This window comes from Borostomias antarcticus (assembly GCF_949987555.1).
Source record: "Borostomias antarcticus genome assembly, chromosome: 13".
Classification (NCBI taxonomy): Eukaryota; Metazoa; Chordata; class Actinopteri; order Stomiiformes; family Stomiidae; genus Borostomias; species Borostomias antarcticus.
In genome coordinates this window covers 5,419,315-5,443,489 of record NC_140246.1, presented here as the reverse complement: position 1 = coordinate 5,443,489, position 24,175 = coordinate 5,419,315, and the positions used below count along the sequence as shown (strand labels likewise).

At 51.3% G+C, this 24,175-nt stretch overlaps 1 protein-coding gene across 2 annotated transcripts in view; it reads right to left on the bottom strand.

The window, feature by feature from the left end:
- Positions 1-2,492: 2,492 nt before the first annotated feature.
- Positions 2,493-24,175, bottom strand: part of lrp6 (low density lipoprotein receptor-related protein 6) — a 48,692-nt gene continuing 27,009 nt past the window's right edge. Inside the window, exons 8-23 of one of the 2 annotated variants that reach the window (XM_084447926.1) lie at positions 20,256-20,472; positions 16,942-17,231; positions 15,196-15,422; positions 14,229-14,413; positions 13,052-13,378; positions 10,771-10,973; positions 10,046-10,263; positions 8,883-9,073; positions 6,875-7,084; positions 6,608-6,733; positions 5,971-6,207; positions 5,742-5,852; positions 5,375-5,605; positions 4,784-4,920; positions 3,843-3,940; positions 2,493-3,154 (exon numbers count right to left, since the gene is read on the bottom strand). In XM_084447926.1, the coding sequence (XP_084304052.1) occupies positions 2,848-3,154; positions 3,843-3,940; positions 4,784-4,920; positions 5,375-5,605; positions 5,742-5,852; positions 5,971-6,207; positions 6,608-6,733; positions 6,875-7,084; positions 8,883-9,073; positions 10,046-10,263; positions 10,771-10,973; positions 13,052-13,378; positions 14,229-14,413; positions 15,196-15,422; positions 16,942-17,231; positions 20,256-20,472 (3,315 nt within the window). In that variant the 3' untranslated portion in view covers positions 2,493-2,847. The remainder of the gene's footprint in view (positions 3,155-3,842; positions 3,941-4,783; positions 4,921-5,374; positions 5,606-5,741; positions 5,853-5,970; positions 6,208-6,607; positions 6,734-6,874; positions 7,085-8,882; positions 9,074-10,045; positions 10,264-10,770; positions 10,974-13,051; positions 13,379-14,228; positions 14,414-15,195; positions 15,423-16,941; positions 17,232-20,255; positions 20,473-24,175) is intronic. The other variant, XM_084447927.1, reaches the window with a different exon arrangement.

Below are 24,175 nucleotides of genomic sequence, written 5' to 3'. Positions count from 1 at the left end.
CTTTCAATCCATACAACGGAAGTTTTGGAAAATAAAAAACCTAACATTACCAGACAGTACTTGACAGAAGACAATGCTGTAAGCTCATATTCAACAGTGACCCAGATGAGACTCCTGTCATGGTTACATGCCTTTGCATCCCCATATTTCCCAGCATGCTTTGCTACATAACACCAGAGGGGGATGACTGCAGCTCTAAACTTCTCTTCTTCAGTGTGTGCGAACGCACGCACGCGCGCACACACGCACACACACACAAACACACACACAAACACACACACCAATTCATTCACACTGCGTGTTGTCCTAGTCGATTTGTACCGGTAGCTAGCAAAAAAGTACTGTAAAGTGCAGTTAGAGAATGAGAACATCTCCAAACAATGTTGGTTTTATCAGACAAGGGACATAGTGAAAGGGGAGGTTGACGGCAGGGGAAGCAGTGACACTGATCTGGTGGAAAATGTCCAGGGACCCTCTAAAGTGATTTTAAAGGGACATTCATAAAGAAAATGGATCCAGGGAGAGTCTGGACGCATGATTAATTGTACCGCAAGTTGTTGCTTTTGTTTATATGTGGACAGAGAGTTAAAGAGGTGGATGAGATGAACATTAACATTAGATTGTCCTCAGATCTATGCTGGTGTATCTCCCTTACAGTAGGATGTGTATGCAGATAATGTTGTGGGTGTGAGTGTATTGGTTTTGGGGGTTCTATGAAATTAAAAGAGTAAGAAAATTGAAAGAACAGCAATGAATTTGGTCCCCCTGTTTAGTCAATACAAATGTTTTGGGAATGGTAGAACCACTCGATAAGGCGTAGAAGTCCAACAGGCGTAGAAGTCTAACAGTTTCAGACTCCCACGTTCGGGAGGAAATAAGGAGGAATACCAAACCAGTTTCGGATAAACAATCCCACACTACTAACAAACTGCTTTAACAAGGCATAAGCTCCCTTGAACATATTTCCAGATTTCACATGATGGCACAAAGACGGGACAGTTTTACAAAAAAAAAAAAAAAAGGATTGTTGACAAGCATAAAGGCAATAAAACGAATTCCAACTCCTAAGATCTAAGGAACAAGCAGCCTGTTTACCTATGATCAGTCTGCCGTCAGCAAACAAAGCCTGGTTAGCTCACATAGATTCCTCTGAGATGGTGGTGTGGTCTTCTGCCTCGGATTGTAAAGAGTTCTGATTTGGCACAACAGTCCCTCAAAATCTGATTGACAGTGAATGTACATGTTTCTCACGATGAGAACAGGGATACCTGGATATGTGTTCTTCGTTTTGACTTATATGTCGGAGATTGTCGGCGTACTTTTGGACAGGTATTTTGTAGAAAAATATAATGAGGCATATACAAAAAAACGGAATGAAAGAAAGTACTGCAAGAATTCAATGGATAGATTTACAATGATTTTCTTTATAGCTTATAAATACGGTATCTACACAATATGTGGTACAAAAATATTATAACATTTTGCGGGCACTGGTTTTGTTTTGTGTTCTTAAAAAAATGAGAACATGATTTGAAATTGTAACTGGTCAGGCACAAGAACTTGTCCTTGATGGGAAAAGTCTTTCACTCTCCCCCAACAGAGGAGGAAAAAGAGAAACTAAGAAGTTTTTTTTTTTTTTTTAGGGTGGATTGTGACAAACGCACCCTTGTAACAGATGTGCTTTGGATCTCGTTTCATCCAGACAGGGTTGTCCACAGTTGCAGTCAGGCATTTTAAAGTAAAATAAAAAATAAAATTATAAAACATACATTTTGGTTGATATCTCCGCTGTTTTCCTGTCACTGTGTGATCGTGTCTATCGTTCTTTTCTGGCATTGTTTGACCCCTCACTGGCCCAAGAAAGACTGGCTCTCCAACTCATTAGCCAGAGGTGTGGTCTTGTGACCAATAGTAGCAGAATAGTGTCGGCCGGTATTTTAACAAACAGGCTCTACAACAAGGGCACGTAGGCCAGAGTACAGACAGAACGGATTATCATCCATATGTGCCTTAGTGTTATTGCTTCAGATCCAATGACTTTGCCAAAAAGGGGTCCTGCAGTCCGACAATGCCTCACATCTAGGCTACAGCATCCTAGTACAATGAGTACAGCAAAGAAAGTCCTTAAAACAATTCAAAATTAAAAGGAGGTAAAAAAAACAAAAAAAACTCAGTACCGCATTCCCTGCCACTGAATGGGCTTGTTCCTGCCACCTCTAACAGTTCGAGGTATAACCATAGGGATCACGGCTGCACAACTGACAAAATGGCTGCCCAAGATGCAGAGCTGGTACAGTGCAGGACCTGTGTGTGTAATCCAGGGGGCGCCCTTCTCTTTCCCCACTCATCCTCTCCCTTACTAGTGTTGAGCAAACTGCAATGTTTTTTAGTGTTTTCCTTATTTGGCATCAGATTGTTAATGTCCCACTGTCCATTTTCATGTGCTTTTGTGCCCTTCGGCCTTGTAAGAAGGTAGTTTTTTCATCTCCTGGATTAAGGCAATTTATCATGTTTGTGATGATTTTAATAAAACGTTTTTTTTTTTTTTTTAAATGTACAAATTCTTAATACAAACCTCTATGGCATAACCAGTAAACGCTGTATAGAAAATATATAAATATGCTTTTTTCTTTTCAATGTACAAATGTTCCGCAGCTCTCCGCGAGCTTCCGCGTTCTCTTTTTTTCATAATTTCCGTACTGTACAGGTGCCCAACGTCCTCCTCTCCTCTTACATAGTCTCTCTTTCCCATTTTTTTAGACTCATAATATGCACAATTGGTATTTACAGTGAGGGGGGGGTGGAGCCGTTGCGGGAGAGGGCGGGGTCTACGAGGGGGAGCGAGGCTCAGGAGGAGTCCGTGCAGGGCGACGGAGGCGGGGGGTAGAGGTGGTGGGAGTAGCTGCGCTCCGTGTAGGGCGACGGCGGGCAGCTTTCGCAGTTCTCCTCGGTCGACAGGTACTGGCTGCGCGGGGTCGGCGGCGGCGGGAAGGGCTCCGAGTCGTAGTTGAGGTCGCTGGTGTAGCCCTTGGCGACGGCGGCGGAACCGGAGGCGGGCGGGGCGCGGCGCCCCGGCGTGTAGTCGCTGTCGCACACGTCCGTGCTGCAGGGGGTTGTGGGAGGGGCAAAGTGGCGGTAGGTGTAGGGCCTGTAGCTGAGGACAAAAAAACAACAACATTTTAGATCAGAAACTTTACTGTTATAACTTTCAAAAACAGAATGTGACTGTGGTCTTCCTTTGCCAGATCGTCTTTACACACAGCTTTGTACGGCTACATTGTCTTTACGCTCGCAACATGTTTTGCATAAATAAAACATTTGAACATTGATGGGAAAAAAACAAGTCACACTGAGCAAATTTACAAATCTGCATACACATCAACCAATTTCCGAATGTACGGGAAAAAGGGTAAACAAAAAGTGGGCCTCTTTGAAAACAGGCCCTTGTGTACAGAGAGGGATTGTTGTAAACGTTAGCATGTGCTTGAGGAATGTCTCCAGCGTGCACAGTAACCGCCTGCCACCCTGAGGTCTGATTACATTTCCAAACCAGACATATCCCTCTGGTATCCTCTCAAATACAGATGGACGGACAGAAAGACCTCCTCATCGATCTGAAATCTGCACTGCCGTACTTCTGTGGGAACACGCTGACTTCCAATGACCCCCAAGTTCCAAACATGTTTATTTTAATACTCCATAAAACGCTGGTTCAAGACCTGCTTTGTAAACTATAATTGGACCATAAAACTAAATTGCACTTCTCTAAACAAGTAAACAAGCAGCTTTTCTTTGCAGCAGGTTGTGAGTGGTGTGTGCGTGTGGGTGTGCGTGCGTGTTACCTGTAGGAGCGGTGTGTGGAGGGGCTGTTGGAGGAGTAGCCAAACTCCATGGTGTATTGGGAACGAACAGTGGCAGGAGAGGGAGGAGGGTTCAGGATCTGGAGAGGGGGAGAGGGGGGGGGATAAGATTTTGTTCAATGTCACTCATTTCATTACACCGCCAACCCAACTCTACTTGCCGCATAAACATTTTGAACCCGTTTCTTCAAACAATGTAATTGCAGTCTCGGCCGCCCGTAGCTGATAGCTTTGCAGGCTTAGAGAGCCTTGTTTTCTTATTAGGAGGCCTCGATGCGATTTCATAAGACCACAGGACTGTGGCGGTGAAAACATAAGCATGGCGTCTCAACATCGCGGCCGTTTACATTATTGTATGAACTGGTAAACAAAGCCAGTGTCCACGAACCTCTGGAGTAAGATGCTCAATTTCAAACGATGATGGGTATGAATCACTTAAAATAACATTTGACACGACGGTGGTGGGTGGCTGTATTTTGTCTTGTATTGGCTTTATAGCAGAGTATGAGAACATCATCATGTATGTATGGTGGAGAGCTAAGCACGTCATTGGTACGTGGTGCCTGTATCTTGTGCATATGACAAATAAACCACATTTAAGTCATCAGCAGTGTGCCATTACAGGGCCACAGTCGCTCTTGTTTAAGTTAATATTAGGCCTAATTGAATACTTAAGTTGTGTGTAGACCTTTTTAAAGTCAGTGTAGCCGTTTCCCTACACGGAAGATGGAATCGTGGAAACCGTGGAACGTGGAAAACTTCAAAGGGCAAACCAGTCCGGTGACGTCAGAAAGAGAGAGGCTTCGATGCAGAATTTAAGCACTTAATCCAAATAATATTGACTTAAACAAGCGTGACTGTAACCCTTTAAGTCTAACAGGTGGGACGTTGTGTGTGTGCGTGTGAGTGTGTTTGCGTCTCACCGGGGGGAAGTAAGTGCCCTTGGTACTGGAGGAGCTGCTGGAGGAGGCCCCAGTGACGTGGGCGCGGTCGTACGGGGGACCGCTGCTCCCGCCCATGATGCTGAGGGAGCCAATCACAGACTTCCCTCGCGACATGCCTGAGGAAGAGAGCGGTCTTTAGCGAGGGGGCCCTAGAGCGAAGACGCTGCCGAGCAGCGGCACAAACGCACAAACAAAATCCCAGCCGCGTCAGTGTGTTTGAGGTATCATCCTCTAACATCATGTACATGGAGTCAGTCGTCTCTGATTACAACTGGACATCTTGGGCTGGTGGTCTGCATATCGTACCGTAGAGCTATCGTATCGTACGGCGGAGTCGCATGTTTCACTGCCGGCGAATGCTCCCTCTTAAGCATCTATTACATTTTCAATTTGCTACTCTTGCACTTTGACTTAAGCACTAGATTACGCTCTTAGTCACTTGTTTAGAAAGGAGATCCACTTGTGAGTTCTGGCGTGTAGTAGTACATTGACTTCCTACATGAAATGCAATTATTGTAAGTCGCGTTGGATAAAAGCGTCGGCTGGATGACTAATGTACTGTAAATGTACCTGGTAGGGAGCCCGACAGCGAGCTGGGGTGAGGTACGTATCCCAGAGGCACGGACGAGGGGCCGTGCACCACGAAGTCATTGGTGACCGTCTCCCCGTCGTCCTTCATCTGCGGGCACAGCACCCGCTGGCACACGAAGTACACGGCGCCCACCACGAACAGCGCCATGACCACGCCCACGATGGAGCCGATGGTGTTGGTGGGCGGGGACGGGGGCTCCTCCGTGGGGTCTGACCGGGAAAAGGGTGGAGAAGAAAAAAAAATTCTTTGAATAATTTAGATTTTTTATAAAAATATATATCTTATGGATCATCACTCGTGAGCTCTGATCGTGTAGCTGACAAGTTAACTCTTAATCTATCTCACAGCAGCCGATCTCGTCAGAGTTTTCGGAGCAGTCCATGTTGTGGTCACACTTCTTGTGCTTCCCGATGCACTGACCGTTTGAGCAGCTGAACTGGTCAGGAGGGCAGCGGACTGAGGAGAGAAGGATTCGAACCGGCGTCAGTCACGTTTTCATTTACCACCAGACTCCAGCCGACCGCCGTCCGACCGCACCGTCGACGTCACACGGCGGAAACCACCCCCCCCTCACCTTCGCACTTGTTCTCGTCCGAGCGGTCCTGGCAGTTGACCTCGCCGTTGCAGCGCAGGCTCAGGTCCACGCACTGCCGGCTGTCGCACTGGAACTCGCTGACCGAGCACACCGGGCAGTCGCGCTCGTCGCTGTTGTCGTCGCACTCTGGGTAGCCGTCGCAGCGCCACGCCTGGGGGATGCAGTCCACCTCGCCAGACGCGCACGAGAACTGCTCCGGAGAACAGGTGGGCGGCTCTGGACCGGAGAGGGGAGGGGAGGGGAGCGAGGGATAAAAAATAAATAAAAAAAAGACAAGGTCAGAGTGACGGCGAATATATTTGTTCCAAGGTTCGAGGTGGTTTATGTACCTAAGATACGGGTGCCGTTTATAGTGGAGAGGGAGTTTGCGGTGAACAAAAATGGACGCTGGACTGAGGGAAATGTAATTGTATGACTGACTGAATGATTTGAACACCGGAGGCCCTTTTACTTCAAACTAACGTTAAATTAGCTTGTACTAGTGGGACTACATCCAAAATATATCATCCAGAAAATCATTGCTGATCACAGAACGGCTCTCCGTTCAAATTGAAACCGTTCTAAGAAAAAACGTGTTCGCCGCGAACATCTCGCCTCTGTCAACCCGGGGTCTTACCTCCGCAAGTGAGCTCGTCCTGCAGCAGCACCAGGTGGACGGGGCAGGAACAGCGGGTGGTTCCGTCGCCCTTCACTATGCAGATGTGGGAGCAACCACCGTTGTCCCAGGTACAGGGGTGTTTACCTGGCACGCAAAGGAAAAAAAGGTAAGCGCTTGAAAGGGTCTGGTTCGAGGCCCGTCCCATCCCAAAGCCATGCCTGAGGGGGGGGTGGACTTGGTTTGGCCCAGCTAAGCGGCCTGACACGGCGAGGGGCGGAGCCTTACTGTATTCCCTCATGTCGAGCTCGTGGACGGCGTGGATGTCGCTCAGCGAGGTGATGCGAGCCTGGATCTTGGTGCGGCCCTCCCGGGTGGTCTTGTCGATGCGCTCGATCATCTGCTGCTGACGGTCGATCCAGTACAGGTGGTTCCCAAACACGGTCAGGCCGACCGGCTGCAGGATGTTGGAGTCCTCGATCACGATACGATTGGCTCCTGGGGATGGGAGGGGAGGGGGAGGTCAAAGGGCAGAAGGGTCAGGAAGTGCGAGGACGGAGAACTGAGGAGATGGAGGGAGGGTGGGTTGGGCACAGAACAGAACGATGAAATCCTGGGCACACACACACACACACACACACACACACACACACACAAGGGAACGCTAGCTTGCGTTTTGAGGGAATTGATGCGGACGCGACGTTTGACAAGCGGAGATTTGTTTGTTTGGCGGCGCGGTTTTTCCGGCGGCGTGACCTTTTAATGAGATGCAGGAGAGCGAGCGGGGGGGTGATAACAGCGTGATCAGAAGAGCCAGTAAGGGGTTCTGAAGGCTCGTCCGGACCACATCTGATAAGGGGACCACATGCGGAACAATGTAATCCAGTGACTGAAGGGACACGGGCCGAACGCGAAGGGTGGCCGCTTCATTCTGTGTGGCTGGTGAGATTGAGTTCTTAAACACAAACATGTCTAGCATGCAAACAACAAAAACAAAGGACAGACTTTACTGATTATGGATGCAGAAGAAAATATCCATCTCAATCCTGACGTACACCGTGAGTGACCATACTAGGTCAGGTTGAGTACCCTCCACCCGGCACGTAGCTCGGGAGGAAGAGCGGCCGGCTGGGGATCGCAAGGTCCCACACACTCACACGGACACACACACAAGGACACACACACACTCACGTGTGTGTGTGGGTGTGTGTCACGTGAGGCCAAATAAAGACCCCTCGAGGTCCAGACAATAAATAAAAGATACCGATGGGATTGATCACAGCTTTGCTACCAGTGCGGTAATCGTCATCTTTGTGGAAACTGCCGTTATTGCTCCCCGAGGACGTCACCAGCCCCTCTGGCAGAGCTGGCACAGGTCAACGTCATGCCCCCATCTGGCTAATTTTAGTCAAGGGAACACGCTGCTACACAGAGATCAGAAAGATAGCTCGGGGGGGAGGGCTGTGCTTCAAAATGTCTACCCCCTCAAAAAAAGCACAACAACAACAACAAAACAAAACGCAAGATGATCTTAATGAAGTAGGTATTGTCCTGTCTGGTGGTCCCGACGGTACGGTGTTTGCCCCCGGCGGCCCCCCGTCTCCCGGGGTTCATACGGATGGTTCGCATTCCTCTCCTCCTGCGCGGGACCGGAGGATCGTTGGAATTTGCTGAGCACGGGCCAAGTGCTCCTCGCCCTGCGCACAAAGCTCTCCCCGTGTCCTTAAAGACGCGGGTCCTGCCCCTGCCGCGGTTCGCACATTCGCTCCTCCGCCTTCCCTGCGTGTGGTGTCAAACCCCCCCCCCCCCCCCAACCCCCCGCGCTCAGATCCGTGGCGGCCGTAGCGGTACGTTTCCCCCGCACCGGCAGAGCCCGGCACAAAGGGAGCATTGAGCAGCTGCCCCACAAAGGGCTTCAGTAAATACTTCGCTTTGCGCTGTTAGTCTGATAATGTGGTAAAAGGAGGGGGGGTGGGGGGGGGGGGGGGGGTGGCGCTCTACAGCCAAGTTTCATTCGACCCATACATGGGCCACAAGCCTAGGGTCGCAATATGAAGCATTAACACTGAGAAAGTGAAGTATTATTGCGGTAATAATTTCTCAACAGTGCGTGCGACAGCCAAAGCAAACCAACTCACTTAAAGCTAAAAGTTTTGATTTCCCTTTTGGAAGTCTGTGTGGCCAGCTCGTCTACACTCGTTCCTAGTCCAACAGGGACGAGTTGAGATGCGGTCCCGCCGCACGCGCTCGCCTCCGAACCCCTCCCCCCCCGGCGGCGGCGGGCGGACTCTCTCACCTGACAGGTCGCTGCTCTCGATGCGGCGCAGGTCCGAGTCCACCCAGAACAGCTTGCCCACCTCGTTGTCTATGGCCAGCGCCACGGGCTTGCCCAGGCCCGTGAAGAACAGCACCTCGCGCTCCGTGCCGTCCAGCGCCGCCCGCTCGATCTTGGGAGAACGTTCCAGAAGGTTGGTGAAGTACATGTACCTGTGGGGGGGGTTACAGAACAGGACCTTTAACATCAAGGGGGTACACACCGGTCATCAGGGGTCATTTCGCCCCCAAGAAACCTTAAGAAATGTTATCCCCCCTCACGTTCTAACAGCGGACATCGTCAGTGTATTACCGTCTGATGACACTCACAAAGATACGCTGTGAACGGTATTATATTTGTAGCCACAGCGCTCACAGTCACGCAACCACCTCACTTCACTTTAAAGTGAACAGCGCCGGTCTGAACTTCAGGACGACAGCCTCGGGGAGAGGCATCACATGGATGGGCCTTTTTTTTTTTTTTTTTTGAACAGCTCCTTCCCAAAACCGGCACCAAAAAAAAAAGAACCGGAACATCTGTAGACTTTACTGTGCGAGACCCCACAATGACCTTCCAGTTACCGTCTGTGTCAGACCGGGGGAGGGGGGCGGGGAGGCCCTGCGGCGTGGGTCGGGGGAGAGCAGCTCGGCACGGCGCCGGAGTCGGGCTCCTTTGGAGATTCACGAGCGCGGATGAATGAGCGGGCGGCGAGGAGCGGTGTGATTAAAAACACGACTCGCTTTACCGCTCTGTTGAATTTAGATGCCGACGGCAACAAGGGGAAGTCTCGCTGACTAGAATTTGGAAATAGAAAGGGGGACCTACAGACCAATGCTAGGATTCTCTCCATTGAGTGTGCTGCAGTGTGTGTGTGTGTGTGTGTGTGTGAACACGGAACAGCGGAAGGCCCAGTTCTGTTGTTCGAAGACACATTCGCACACACATTCACACACCAATGGTGGCCAGATACCATGCAAGGTGCCAGCTAGCTTGCTCACTGGGAGAAATTTTGCCCCAAGGGCGCGTCGACAACGGGGGAGCCAGGATTCGAACCGCCGACCCTGCGATCACCCGGACTACCCGTTTGCTCTACCTCACAACCGGCCCCACAACACAGCTGTTGACCCCTGCGTCGTCGTACTGACCCTCTCTCCGGGTTGACCACGATGGCCCTGGGCTTGTCGTTCTCGCCGCGCAGCACCACGCCCACGCGGCTCCCGTCGATGCGAGTCACGTTGATGACGTTGGTGACCTCGCTGGTCCAGTAGATGAAACGGCTGTAGATGTCGATGCTCAGGTCGAACGGCTGCAGGCCGAGGTTGGGCCCCGGGCCGCCCGTCGGGCTGGACACCACCGTCATGCTCTGCGAGGGGGAGAGGGGGGATAGGAGGAACCCACTGTCAATCAGCTGTTGGGGGAGGGGGCGGGAGCACAGACAGGATATACTTATAGAAAGGGTACCTATTGTGTAATTTGTAAAATTGTAATTTTGTAAATTGTAACTTGTAAATTTGGAATTTGGAATTGAGTATTAAGAGTTTTTCTGTAGCATAATCTTGGCGCCAACATTTCACTCTGACTGTACACCGGACATTACATGTGACGAATAAAAGAATCTTGAGAATGTAGACTTTAAAGGATACTATTAGAAACTGGCCGGGGACACAACATACCTGAGGGATACTAATAGATGATATATATAGATATGGACTATATGATATACCTAGGACACAACACTTGTATTCTCTTCAGGGACACTGTACATACGCGTGACCCCTGCCTACAACGACCCCAGAGGGCTGACGACCCCCGGAGACGTAGCCGGACGTTCACCCGGTCGCCACGGGGACGGGGGATGGGGGGTCTTTACCTGGTTGCCGTCCTCCTGCGCGCGGCGGATGACGTTCTGCTTGGAGTCGATCCAGTACAGCTGCTTGTCCAGCGGGTCGTAGTCGATGGCGCGGACGTTCCTCAGGCTGTGGATGGGCAGGATGATGTCGGGGCTCTGCTGCTCGTCCATCACCATCCGGTTGATGGCCGTCTTCTGGCTGAAGAGCAGGAAGGACGTGGGGGCTGTGAGGAGGGGGGGAGAGAGGGGGAGAGAGAGAGGGAGAGAGAGAGAGGGGGGGGAGAGAGAGAGAGAGGGGGGGGAGAGAGAGGGAGAGAGGGGGAGAGAGAGAGGGAGAGAGGGGGAGAGAGAGAGGGGGAGAGAGAGAGAGAGGGGGGGGGGAGAGAGAGAGAGAGGGGGGGGAGAGAGAGAGAGGGGGGGGGAGAGAGAGAGAGAGGGGGAGAGAGAGAGAGAGAGAGAGAGGGGGGAGAGAGAGAGAGAGAGAGAGGGGGGAGAGAGGGGGAGAGAGAGAGGGGGAGAGAGAGAGAGAGGGGGGGGGGGAGAGAGAGAGAGAGAGGGGGGGGGAGAGAGAGGGGGAGAGAGAGGGGGAGAGAGAGAGAGAGGGGGAGAGAGAGAGAGAGGGGGGAGAGAGAGGGGGGGAGAGAGGGGGAGAGAGGGGGGAGAGAGAGGGAGAGAGAGAGAGAAGGGGGGAGAGAGAGAGGGGGAGAGAGAGAGAGAGCGAGAGAGAGAGAGCGAGAGATGGGGAGAGAGAGAGAGGGGGAGCGAGAGATGGGGAGAGAGAGGGAGAGAGAGAGAGAGGGGGAGAGAGAGAAAACAACAAAAGGAGAAACTCAGCATGTAGTCTGCGTTGTGTAACAGAGCGGCGTGGGTGGGTGACGCAGCGGCCAAGAAACCACCGGCCATTACAGCTTTGCCCAGCAGTGGTCTATCAGTTTAGAGCAATTGTGATTGGCGCCTTTACTTTGCCGTAAACACATTTTCCAGTTAAGAAAGAGAGATAGTTCCAGAGAGAGAAGAGAAAGGAGAGAGAGAGAGAGAGAGAGAGAGAGAACGTAACCCAGTCAAGCGGGCACACAGGGCCGTGGCATTGCATTGTGGGAAGCCTAAAGACTATGTAGTAAAAACAACACAATAGGGGACTGCAGGCTATTGCGCATAATGCCCATGCTACTAGGTTGTTTTTTTCCCTCCGCACGCAAGAAACGTGCACACACGCGCGCTTGCACACACACACACACGTGCACACACACACATGCGCGCACACACACACACAAGACCAGCTTTCCCCGAGGGAGCCTCTGGGCGATTATGAAAAAAATGTTTTTACTATGTCAGACACAGCGATGGAGGGAGTCGGGCTTAAAACTGGGCTTCAGTTTCCCGGGCCGTGCCAAGTTGGCAACGGAGGAGCGAACCACAAGAGCTTTAAAAAGAAAATACCCCGCTGATCAAATCTCATACTCCGAAGAACAACTGCTTTCAATCACTCCTCCGGAGGAACGGCTGGCTCGGCAGAGGCCCGGCCCGGGGCCCGCCGCCTCTCGCTGGGCTCGCCACGTCAAGAGACGACCCCCTCCGACGGGGTCTTCACGGTCGACGCGCATGACAACCTGTCACGGCGTTATCAATACGGCACGGCGCTGCGCTGGGCAAGCAGTCAAGGCATTTTGAGTAAAGGAATGAGAATGTGTGTGTGTGTGTGTGTGTGTGTTAGGGATGCCACAGTGAGGATTTTCCCCCCACGGGTTAACACCAGTAACACATTTTTTACAAGCGCCTGCTCTGCTCCAGCCGCACACGTCGTGTTTTTTCTTTGATCGGTTACATTTGAGCGGCTTTTTTAACAGCATTCGAAAAATTGTTTGCATTAAAACGAACGGGCGACGAGGGAATCTGAGGCTCCGCTAACAGCTGCTTCTGTGAAGTTAGAAAAATCATTTGCACGGTTCACGAAGGAGAGGGAGAGAAGAGCTGATCGCTCTGGAGTCAGAGGGAGGGAAATCCGACACCCTCTCTCTGCGTTGGGAGCCTGTGTCACTCTGCCTGCACGAGAGGACCAGAGCGCACACAGTCTGTCGCGTCCTTCGTCACTTTAGTATTAAAAACACACTTAGTATTTTATAAATGTGTTGTTTTTTATATGAACGTGGGCGCTGATGCATGAAAAAATGAACTCAATGGGTTTAAAGCAACATGACGGCGGGGATGGCGGTCAAGTAAGGCACCGGTGAATGACCGAGCAACACCACTAACGCCGCGACAGCCCCTAAACGTGCACCCGAGCCCCGCCCCTCCTCCTCACCGCTGCAGGTCTTGTTGTCGTAGTTGAGGGAGAAGTGGGCGGGGCAGCCGCAGACGAAGCTGCTGATTGGCACGGCCAGGCACAGGTGCGAGCAGTGCCCGTTGGTGGAGGCGCAGGCGTTCCAGCCGCCCTGGCGCGACGAGTGGAAGACCAGGATGTCCATGACGTAGTCCAGATGGCCCTGGATGACGGTGCGGTTCTGCCCGCTGGTCTTGTTGGCCCGCTCGATGCTGCGCTGGCTCCAGTCCGTCCAGTAGATGTAGTCCTGGTACTGGGTCAGCCCGAAGGGGTGTGGGAGGTCGTCCGCGATCACCTCGCGCTCCAGGCCTTTAGCAGAGACACACACACACGTTAGTTTTGAAGAGAAGGAGAAGAGCCGAGAGAGAGAGAACAGAAAAGGAAAGACAGAACCTTGCATTGTAAATCTACCATCCAACATCTAGCGCTAGGCAACTTTTTTTTTTTTTTTTTGTTTGTTCCAAACATTCTGTGCCAATGTTGAGGCTATTTTCTCTCTCCACACAAAATTGGTACTGTTGCATGAACTGTGCAGCAGTGTGCTTAGCCCGGGCCTAATAGCAGGATCATCTTTAGAGGTTCTCTTGACCTGAGCGATCTGGCCCTGGTTTGTAGCCTTCTGCCCTATACAAGTACAAGGACAAGGGGGTTTAAGTGCAAAAAAAAAAACCCTGCTTTTTGTTTTTGCTGAGGACTTAAACGCACTTTTGAAGTTTCCCAGTTACCCCCCAACTTTTCAATCCCTCAAAATACAGCAGGGGAGCAGAGCATGCTCGACAAGTTAATTGGGAACATATTCCCGCTTTTAGTCATCTGATATCTACATGAAGCTCATATATGCGTACGCATATTATAAACGGCGGACGGAAATAGACACACGACCACATGGCTCTTTGCTTTCTGTTGGAGGGAACACAAAGAGTCCCTGATGGCGTATAGTAAGAACGCGAGGGGGGAGGGGGACATTTTGTATACAGATGGTCAGAGCACACATAACAAGCGAGTCATTTGTACAATACACTATAAACTTTCTGCTGGTTGTGTTTTGACAGTCGAGTCAATATATAAAGTATTGGGACAGAGAAACGGGTCCAAAATCGGTCAAATCCATCTCGCGGTAAAAACAAGTGTCGGATGAAAGAGGGTTGGTTCTAATCACCCAGCATGTTGGAGGACTCGATGAGCGTCGTGTCCAGGTCGGTCCAGTACAGGCGCCGCTCGGCGTAGTCGATGGTGAGCCCGTTGGCGCGGCCCACGTTGGGGACCAGGGTGATGCGGCCGGTCCCGTCCATGGCGGCCCGGTCGATCTTGGGCTTGCCCCCCCACTCGGTCCAGTACATGAATCTGGAGAGCCGGGTGGCGAAAGAAAAACATATTGTGAAGATGAGAAGTCTCTCTCTCTCCTTCTCTCTCCCTCTCTCTCTGTCTCCCCCCCCCCTCCCCTCTCTGGGGTTTGTCCTCGGGTCTCTCCTAAATCTTCTCCTGTGCTGAAAGCTACAAGGCCTTCATCCAACTGCCACGCTACTCCCTTTTTGTGTGTGTGCGTGTGTGTGTGTGTGTGACTCACTAAACGGCGGACCTGGCAGTAGGCAGTGTGTATCAAGGTCTTACACCTCAAAACCACGGACAAAGAGACACAGAGTGCTGGAAAAGAACTCTGGCTCGGTCCAAAACATAACTTGATACAGAGGAGCTGCAGCTATTAAAATAATGGTCACTACTGGATCTGAGACCAAAAAGCTTAATGCGTTGCAGTTGTGCGATGCGTGGCATTTATAAGCATTAAAACTACATTTGAAAAGAACATTAAGCCGATAAAAGCAACTAATAAACTGCACATTTCAGTGGAAGCTTAATCAATCATAGAACAAACAATAGGCCTGCTACATAAACTACCCTTCCTGCATTTGGACAAAATGGCTGCCAAGAGGGCCAATTTTGAGGGTCAACTGAATTTTTTTGTTGCTCTTAGCTGTAAATCGATGCAGTTTACCACTTTAATAATAACAACAACAACAACAACAACATCTTTTCAGCCTTTCAGGACACCCAAGGTTGCCCTACAGTGCATAAACTTTAACCCTTTCTCGGTCAGTCTGCCCCTTTTTCAACCCAACAGCGCCTACCCTTCTGCGGGGTCCAGCGCCAGGGCCCGTGGGCTGTCCAGGTCCTTCCACACCAGGACCTGCCGGTGCTGCCCGTCCAGCTTGGCCACCTCGATGCGGTTGGTGCCGGTGTCGGCCCAGTACAGGTTCTTGCCCAGCCAGTCCACCGCCATGCCCTCGGGGTAGTCCAGGCCGAACTCCACCACGTGCTCCAGGGCGCTCCCGTTCATGAACGCCCGGCTGATGGTCTGACAGAGGAACAGAGGATGGGGGGGGGACACAGTGGGTGAGCATCTGGTACATTCGAGGAGTTGTTGTGCAGAATAAAAATTAACAACAGTTTATTATGCGCTGGGTTTCATTGGTCTGAAATACGGGCCAGGTTCCGGGGGAAACTGGCGCCCCGAGGGTGAGAAGGCGAGGTCGAGCGCACTCTGCGGCGAAAACAAACAGCGACCCCGCCTCGTTTAGTTTCGTATGCACAACAAGCGCCCGTCGAACGCACTCTACTGGAGGAGGCATGTTCTCCATCTGCAGCCTGCAAACTGATTCTCGGGTTTTTAAGGGAGAACTCCGTACAGTTCTGGAGGGGAAGGGAGTGAGAGAAAAGGGGAGGAGAAAAAAGAGAGAGAGAGAGAGAGAGAGAGAGAGAGAGAGAGAGCGAGAGAAAAAGAAAGAAACAGCGCGGCTGAAAACTCTCTGCTCGTTCAAGGAGGCAGCCGGAGCTGGGGATGCTGCTTTCTGAATTATTTATACCTGCTTAGGCACATACCGTCTCCCGCGCTGCACCCAGGGCCTACCTCCCACCAGGCAGAACATTCTGTTCCCCTACTAGATAGCCGAGCGGAGTGGGGGGGGGGGGGGGGGGGGGGGGGCTCCATCTTCTTGATAATGGGCTACACATGAGAGACTGAAGGAACAAATAACATTTGGCCCTAGTGTGTGACCTGTGTGTGACCTGTTGTGGAGGCCCTATTCCCCTCCCTCGTTTAGGCGGGTGGGAAGGAGAACAGAGCTTTGAGAGGGGGGGGGGGGGCACATGGCGTTCCATTCAGATGTTTGTCGAGGTTGGGGGGGGGGTGGGGGGGATCTGGGGCTCTGCTCCTGTATTCTCCTATAGAGGCTTCGGTTCGGCTTCGGTTCAGCGGCATCATTATACATGAATTATACGGCTCTGGTAGTCCACCTCTCATTAGGCGCTCGGCGTGCTCTACCTCTCTCGCTGACGTAGAGAACACACACGCGCGCACACACACACACACACACACGCGCACACACACACACGCGCACCTCATCATTTCAGATGCGCCCTTTCTTACTCCTCATTACGGCGAACACCTTGAAAGCAAAACAAAACGAAATTCCCTGAAGCTCACTTGAACACCCCCCAACCCCCCCCCTGCTCTGCTCTCCACACCCGTCTCCCGACGCGCCGCTATGCTGGAATGCGGGTGTGGGGGGGGGGGGGGGGGGAATCCAGAAAAAATGATTCTTCAAAATAATTATCTCCCTTAGCTAAAACAACAGTTTCAGTCAGGGCCTCTGAAAAAAGGAGGGTGGGGGGGAGTAGCAAAACAGGGGGAGAGCAAGAAACAGAGAAGAGAAAAAATCCAGCCATCAATTATTTCCAAGCGGCCGTCTCGTGGGAGCCCATTATTGAGCCTTGCTGTGGGCGGTGAGCCAGCCAGGAGGAGCTGGGGAGCATGCACACACACACACACACGCACACACACGCACACACACGCACAACCCCCCCCCCCTCCTCACCTTGAGTGTGATGTCCGTCCAGTAGATGCGGTTGTCGGTGACGTCGAAGTCCAGCGCCGACGCCTCCTTGACGCCGGTGAGCGGGATGGCCACGTTGTTGTTGTTGGTCTCCAGCGAGATGCGGCGGATGTCGGTGTGCCGGGAGAACAGCAGGAAGGCCTCGGGGACGATGCAGGTGCTCATGTCGGCGATGAGCTCCAGGCCGATGGGGCAGGCGCACTGCACGCCCAGGGGCTTGTAAAGGCACAGGTGGCTGCAGCCGCCGTTGGCCTCCGCGCAGGGGTTCGTACCTGGGGGGGGGGAAATCACTCTTAATCACCAACTCAGAGGAGAGAGAGAGAGAGAGAGAGGAGAGAGGGAGGGGGGGTGGAGGAGGAGGGGGGGGGGGGGGGGGGGAGGAGGAGGAGAGGGGGGAGGAGGAGGAGGAGGGGTACTACAGCCTGGATGCAGCCTGCATCGGCTAAGGTGAGGTAAGTGTTGAAATATTAATGCACCGCTATTCCCTAGTCTCCAGCCCAGCCCTGGCTGCACCGTCTAAAGAAATCAGGCCTTACTCCTGCAGCCAGACGGTCGCGTCGTCATTACTATTCAGGACCCATGGCGTCCCGGCTACCGGATTGGCCGGGAGGAAGGAACAGAAAACGTACCTCACACGTCGTCTTTCGACGAGAAACTCGGCAATATAGTGAGATTCCGTTCTGGAGTACCTTTTCACTGCTTCAGTGTAAAATACTTAGCCTAATTATTAGATCTATAATTTCCGTTAGGACAAGACTATGGAAACGGGATAGATTTGAGGTTTTCAGCTGCCTAGTTAAAAAAAAAAAAAAAAAAACCTCAAGCCAATGAATCATTTCTGATAACCATTCCTCTTTGGTGACTAGGTGGGTTTGTGGTTGTGGTGCGCTCAGCTCATAGGGGGGTTTGTTTGTGGTTGTGGTGCGCTCAGCTCATAGGTGTGTTTGTTTGCGGTTGTGGTGCGCTCAGCTCATAGGTGTGTTTGTTTGCGGTTGTGGTGCGCTCAGCTCATAGGGGGGTTTGTTTGCGGTTGTGGTGCGCTCAGCTCATAGGTGTGTTTGTTTGCGGTTGTGGTGCGCTCAGCTCATAGGGGGGTTTGTTTGCGGTTGTGGTGCGCTCAGCTCATAGGGGGGTTTGTTTGTGGTTGTGGTGCGCTCAGCTCATAGTAGGGCTGGGAGTCCGAACTTCGGGATTCGAATATAATTCGAATATTGACAGAAATACTGGTATTCGAACGAATATTAGGCAGCCCTTAATATTCGAACCTGTAAGTTTTGTAAATGTGTTGGCTAGCAAACGTTGCTTTTGATTCAGATTCAGAGGGTTTTTCACGCCTGGTGAAGTTGCAATCGCGAGCTCATTAGCAAGGCTATTGGACCTGTAGGAGGTGACGTTAGTTAGCACTTAGTTAGCAGAACAATGGCCTCGCCAACGCCCACAATCACGCTGGAGGAGATCGAAATCTATACCCCTAGACTGGGTTGCACCAGTTTGTCTAAACCCAAGCATTTAGTCACGCCTAAACACTGACTAAACTCTTAGTTGCTACTAGTTAGTCGCATATTAGTTGGTATCTTATTTCGGTTGCACCACGGCAATTTAGGCGTTGTCTTAACTAGTAACTACTAACTAGTTACTAAAAAATAGTCGTTGTATGACTGTGGGCAGGATCCAAATAGCCAATCGGTAAGCAAGTAAAAATGTAAACAAGGAGGTTGATCGCCCTTACCCAGCCCTTACCAAGGAGCTTGGGCCGTGTCCGAATGTCCATATACTATATATACATACTGCAACTCGCCTACTACATACGATTTAGTACATACCTGTACTACTCCACGAAAACATGTTTAGTATGCGAGATAAATGTAGCATGCTTCACGAGTCATCCAGTGAAAGCGACGGGCTCCGGCTCGCATATGCGATTCATGTTAAACTTACAACAATATTGAGCTAGCCAGGCATTTGAGTTGGTCATCCAACACAGGCTCGATCCTCACCTTTCTGTATAATCCCAACTGTGAAATGGATGTGATAATAGTCCACAAAATATTCTTCCTTTGCCTCGTTTAGCACCAGCTGCAACACTCTTCTCCAAATTCATTATCTCCGTTAGCAAGGCTAACGTTGCACTCGGTAGCTTGTGCTTATTATTATTATTGGAGTTGGTGCTTGTGCAGTGGAGGGGTTCTTTTGGGGGAGTTGGAGCCGTTGGATTGTTATGCTTAAATTATCCTAGCCAGCTAGTTCCCAAGCTTGTTTGATAACCTTTGATTCAGACATAACGTAGGCTGCCTGGTACAGTCCACTGACCAGTTGCTGGTTAACTATGAGGATCCCAGCCGACCGTTGCATCCCCCCAACCCGCAACGGAGGGTTATCAACTGGGCTGGGACTCCGCCTCTCATCGCTAACCAGCAACTGAGCCAATTGAGCTAAAGGTGGTTAGCTAGCTCGATCGTGAAATTACTCAAACTTATTAAATATGACACCAATAAGCACACCGGTGCCAATAGTTAGCTTAATCTTGATATAACTAAGACATCTGCTAAAAAAAATAATTTTTCCACCGACAGATTTAGCTACAATGTTTCAGCCCACCTCCGTCCTAATAGCAGAGTTGAAGACGCTACTTCCTCGCATCACTTACACCACCTCCCAGGGTGTACATATTTAGTTGTAGGAACTAGTCGTGAGTGGTGCAACCCATTTAAATTTAGTAGTGACCAAATCTCGAGTTAGTCACCACTTAGGTTATAGGCCTAGTCACCACTTAGTAATGACTGGTGCAACCGGCTCCTGGTTGACGAGGGTTGTTGAGTCTTACATACTGCAGCCAGATAGCCCATAATGGCAAGTTCTGATTTAGCCTAGGCTACATTTTTGATTAATGGGATATACATCCTACTACCTTTATTTATCTTTTATTTGTCTTTCAGTACCTAGCCTGACTGGCTTATTTTTATTTATTTTTGTCAAACAGTGAAAACCTACTGTTCAAGCCAGGGTCTGACATAAATTAAAAGAACGGTTGTTGACAAAGACTTGTATTTGCTTCTGAAAACATCATTGCTTATCGATATTGCCTATGATACAATGCCCACTAGTGGACAGAATGTGCACAACTTTATTTTAATACCTAGGTAGGTCTTTCTGTAAGAATTTAATGGTAAAAATATTATTAATAATAATTCGAATATATTCGAATATTATTATTAATAAATAAACGAACTTCGAATATGATTTTGGGGCAAAAGTCCCAGCACTAGCTCATAGGGGGGTTTGTTTGTTCGGCTCACCGAAGGTCTCGTGCACGTAGGTGGCCTTGAGGCCCATGAGGTCCGGCAGCTGATCGATGATGATCTCGCGCTCAGCCGTGCGCTTGTGCACGCGCTCGATGCTCCGCCGCTGCCAGTCCGTCCAGTAGATGAAGTCGCCCAGCAGCGTGAAGCCAAAGATGTGGGGGAGCTTGTCATCAACCAGGACCCTGCGCCCTGTACCGTCCATGTTCATCACCTGAGAGAGAGAGAGATAGGGAGAGAGAGAGGGAGGGAGGGAGGGAGAGGGAGGAAGGGGAAGAGAGAGGGAGGAGGGGGAGAAAGAGTGAGGAGGGGGAGAGAAAGAGAGAGGGAGGAGGGGGAGAGAGAGGGGGGAGAGAGGGGGCGAGAGAGAGGAGGGGGAGAGAGAGAGGGGGGAGAGAGAAGGGGGGAGAGAGAGAGAGGGAGGAGGGGGAGAGAGAGGGAGGAGGGGGAGAGAAAGAGAGAGGGAGGAGGGGGAGAGAGAGGGAGGAGGGGGAGAGAAAGAGAGAGGGAGGAGGGGGAGAGAGAGGGGAAAAAGAGGGAGAGGGAGAGAGGGAGGAGGGGGACAGAGATGGAGGGAGAGAGAGGGAGAAGGGGGAGAGAGATAGAGAGAGAGGGAGGAGGGAGAGGGAGAGATAGAGAGAGGGGGGGGGGTTAAGACCATGGGCAGGGTAGACTAGTGGCGAAAATCTCAACGGAGACAAACACAAAACTTAGTCTCGGTCGCTGGATAGTGCACCAGTGCTAGGAAAAAAACAATAACCACAAAACGCACACACTTGCACCGTGGGAATCCAGACCGTTTGGATCGTTGAGTCGTTCTGCCTGATGACGACACCTGTATTGTCAAGCCCAGAAGTGGTGCAGTGAACAGGTTGTCACTGGTTCTGGTTCCCACACACTTCTGCATCCAGGGGTCGTAAATCTACGACGCAAACCGCAGCCCCAGAGCAGTGCCTGTTTCCCAGGGTGCCGCTGGGTCTGGCATGCCGCAGGTCCGCGGCCGGTCGTAACCAGGCCCGAGCCAATGGACCGCTGGGAAACTCTTCAGAGTGACTCACGCTGCGAGTGTGAGTAATTTTGAAATGTGATAAAATCAGCTAAAACCTTTCTTTTTATGTCCTCCATTGGAAGCAACAAAAACAGCCAAGACCTCACTCCCTCTCTCTCCCTCTCCCTCTCCGCCTGGCGCCCGCCAGTGTGGATGGGGGTCGGGGTTGGGTCGGTGTCAGTCAAACGGTGACGTTAACGCTGATTGCGTTTCCACATTGTGCCGTGGATACGAAGGCTGGGCGCGCGGGGGAACTCTAGAGACCTGGCAGCACATCTCACAGAGCCGCTAATTAGAAGCAGCAGGCGCAGCAAACAAACAAAACGGCCCATATGGCGGCCACATTTCCCCTCCTCCACGCACACACACACACACACACAGACACGCACACGGAGCACGTTGACATCTCACTCCCTTCTCCACCGCTGTGTGTGTGTGTGAGAGACCGAGAGAAAGAGAGAGGGCGAGAAAGAGTTCCTGTACGTTTGTCCCCGTGTACTGGTAGCGAAATGTGCCGCGTACATAATCGCCTGTCAGCCGCGCTAATAGATATGAGCGGCTTCGCTCGGATTGGCCGCCGGAGGGCTTCGGCCACCGTTTCGGGGGGGGAAATGCTCTTTTGGGTCTTTGGTGGACGTTAGGACAACCGTGGAGACTGTCCGTCCTCAGGGAAAGCCTTTAGCGGCCGTGCAGACCGGCCAGTACAGGCATTGAGAGGAGCGAAGTCAGTGGACTTTCCCTTTGAACATACAGAAGAAAAGAAAACGTGTCGGCCCATCGGCTAATCCAGCACCTCTGACCAAATTAACTCGCTTCCCCGACAGATGGGCGGTAATGACGGAGAGGATATGCGTTCAGCCATACCTCATTCTTGGCTTGACCCCTCTCTCGCTGCTCAAGGTCTGTTCATCGTCACGGGGAATGAGGAGGAACATGAGGACAGAGTACACAGAAAACAAACCAATATCTTCGGTTCAAAGGGTCCAAATTGCCTGACAAAAAAAAAAAAAGAGAAATGATGCAGAACAATTGGGCCCCTTTTCACAATTCTCACGCGATTCCGTGTAATGCCTGTGGCCCGTGCCAACCTCCAACCGTCTCCAATTCTAATGGCTGCAGATCCCGAAAATCCAAGGTTGCATAAAAATTCCATTAACATCTTGCAGTTCTCGGTCTCTTTGGAACATGCCAATACATTTATCTCACTGCTCGGGAGACAAAATAACTTCATCATGGTTGTACTTGACCATAATGTAAAGACAGATGGTAGCAATGATGCCATTTTATTTAACCTCCATTTAATCAGGTTTGTCCCGCTGAGATTAAAATCTGGTTTACGAGAGAGGTCTGGCCAAGAAGAGCGGCGGCATGGATAGTTTCAGACGCAACGTGAAACACATTCGAGACAATAGTCGATAATGATGATAATCTATGGAGAGGAGAGGAATTATTAGCGTTGGTTCGACCGCCGGATCGACACTCGTGGGTAATAGCATCGGCCTTACTCAGGGAAGCTCCATGAGCTGCGGTCACCATACTGCACCCTCCTCTCACAGAGAAATAAAAAGAACGAGTGACCAGGAGAGAGGGAGAGAGAGAGAGAGACAGAAAGAGAGAGTGAAGGTATATAAATATAAAATGAAGTTTCCATCCTCAGTGAGATGGCCTCAGCCAAAAGGTCTCCGCTGGTTTGGGAGTTGTGACCGCAGTGTGGTGTGGGTTTCAGATTCTGGGGCTATTCTAAACAGAGGAGACCACAGCTGGAGTGGAGGCCGCAATCGGAACCAGATGTGGGCTCTGGCCGCAAAACCCAGCTCTGCTCAGGGCCTTAAGTGAGCAAACCCAGGCTGCCCTCGGCCCCTGCTACCCCCCCCCCCCCTCTCCCACCCCACCCCTTCGCTGGGCATGGCTAACCTAACACACACAGAGCAGGGGGCAGGTGGGACAGGGTAGCGCCCCGCGGGAGGGGTAAAACGGCAGGGGGTGTGCACCGCACACTGGGTTGGGGACCGACATGACGCTATGCGTGAGGACACCGACCGCAGTTTCCTCCACACCAGTTGGAAAACAGAAAAAGCCTCTCGACATTTTTTTTTTTTTTTAAAGGGGCCTCTTTGAAAAACACCCGTTTCCATATGGTGGCAGGGGGGTACGTGACGAGGCCCCGGGGTGGGCGCAGTTACGTTTTCCGCGTCAAGGTAGGACGTTAAAATCCGCTGCCCCTCCTCCGCAAGGTTATGTCTGTGCCCACTGCCCAACCCCCAACCGGTCAACGGCGCTCTAATTTCGCCGGACTGTCAACACCCCTCGCGGCGGCAAAATGTAACGACCAGGTTTCTGGGAAGCGGGTGCCTTTGATGTGGGTAGGTGAGTGTGGGGGGTGGTCTGGCGTTGATGATGTAGGCCCCGCAGCCTAAAACCTAAAGGGACGGGGGGAGAGGGGGATAAAAAAAAGTCCCGATTGACAGACACAGAGCAGGATCGCAGTGATGTTTTGATTGGCAAGTGTCAAACTGCGATGGGGTTTCTGGCTGGCCATCCTTCATTGGCGTTCTGTTTTCCATTACCGATTTTTTTTCTCGAGCTCGGGGCGAAAGCTGTTCTTTGTGATTCAAAAAAGGAGCACTAATAGAAATATTTCCTTACAACTGCCAAATGTGCTCGATCCAAACAGCGGGGCATAATTTAAACCACAATATTGTTCGGAGACAACAACTGACCAGACTGTTCAAGCTTCTTCGACATGACAATGTTTTGACCGCAGCTTGTTCCCGGGCTGAGCTTAGCTGAAGAGAAGGACTCCGATGCCCTTCAAAATCCCCTCGCCAGGGGGGTACTGCAGCCAACGTCTCCGGTCACATGCCCTCCC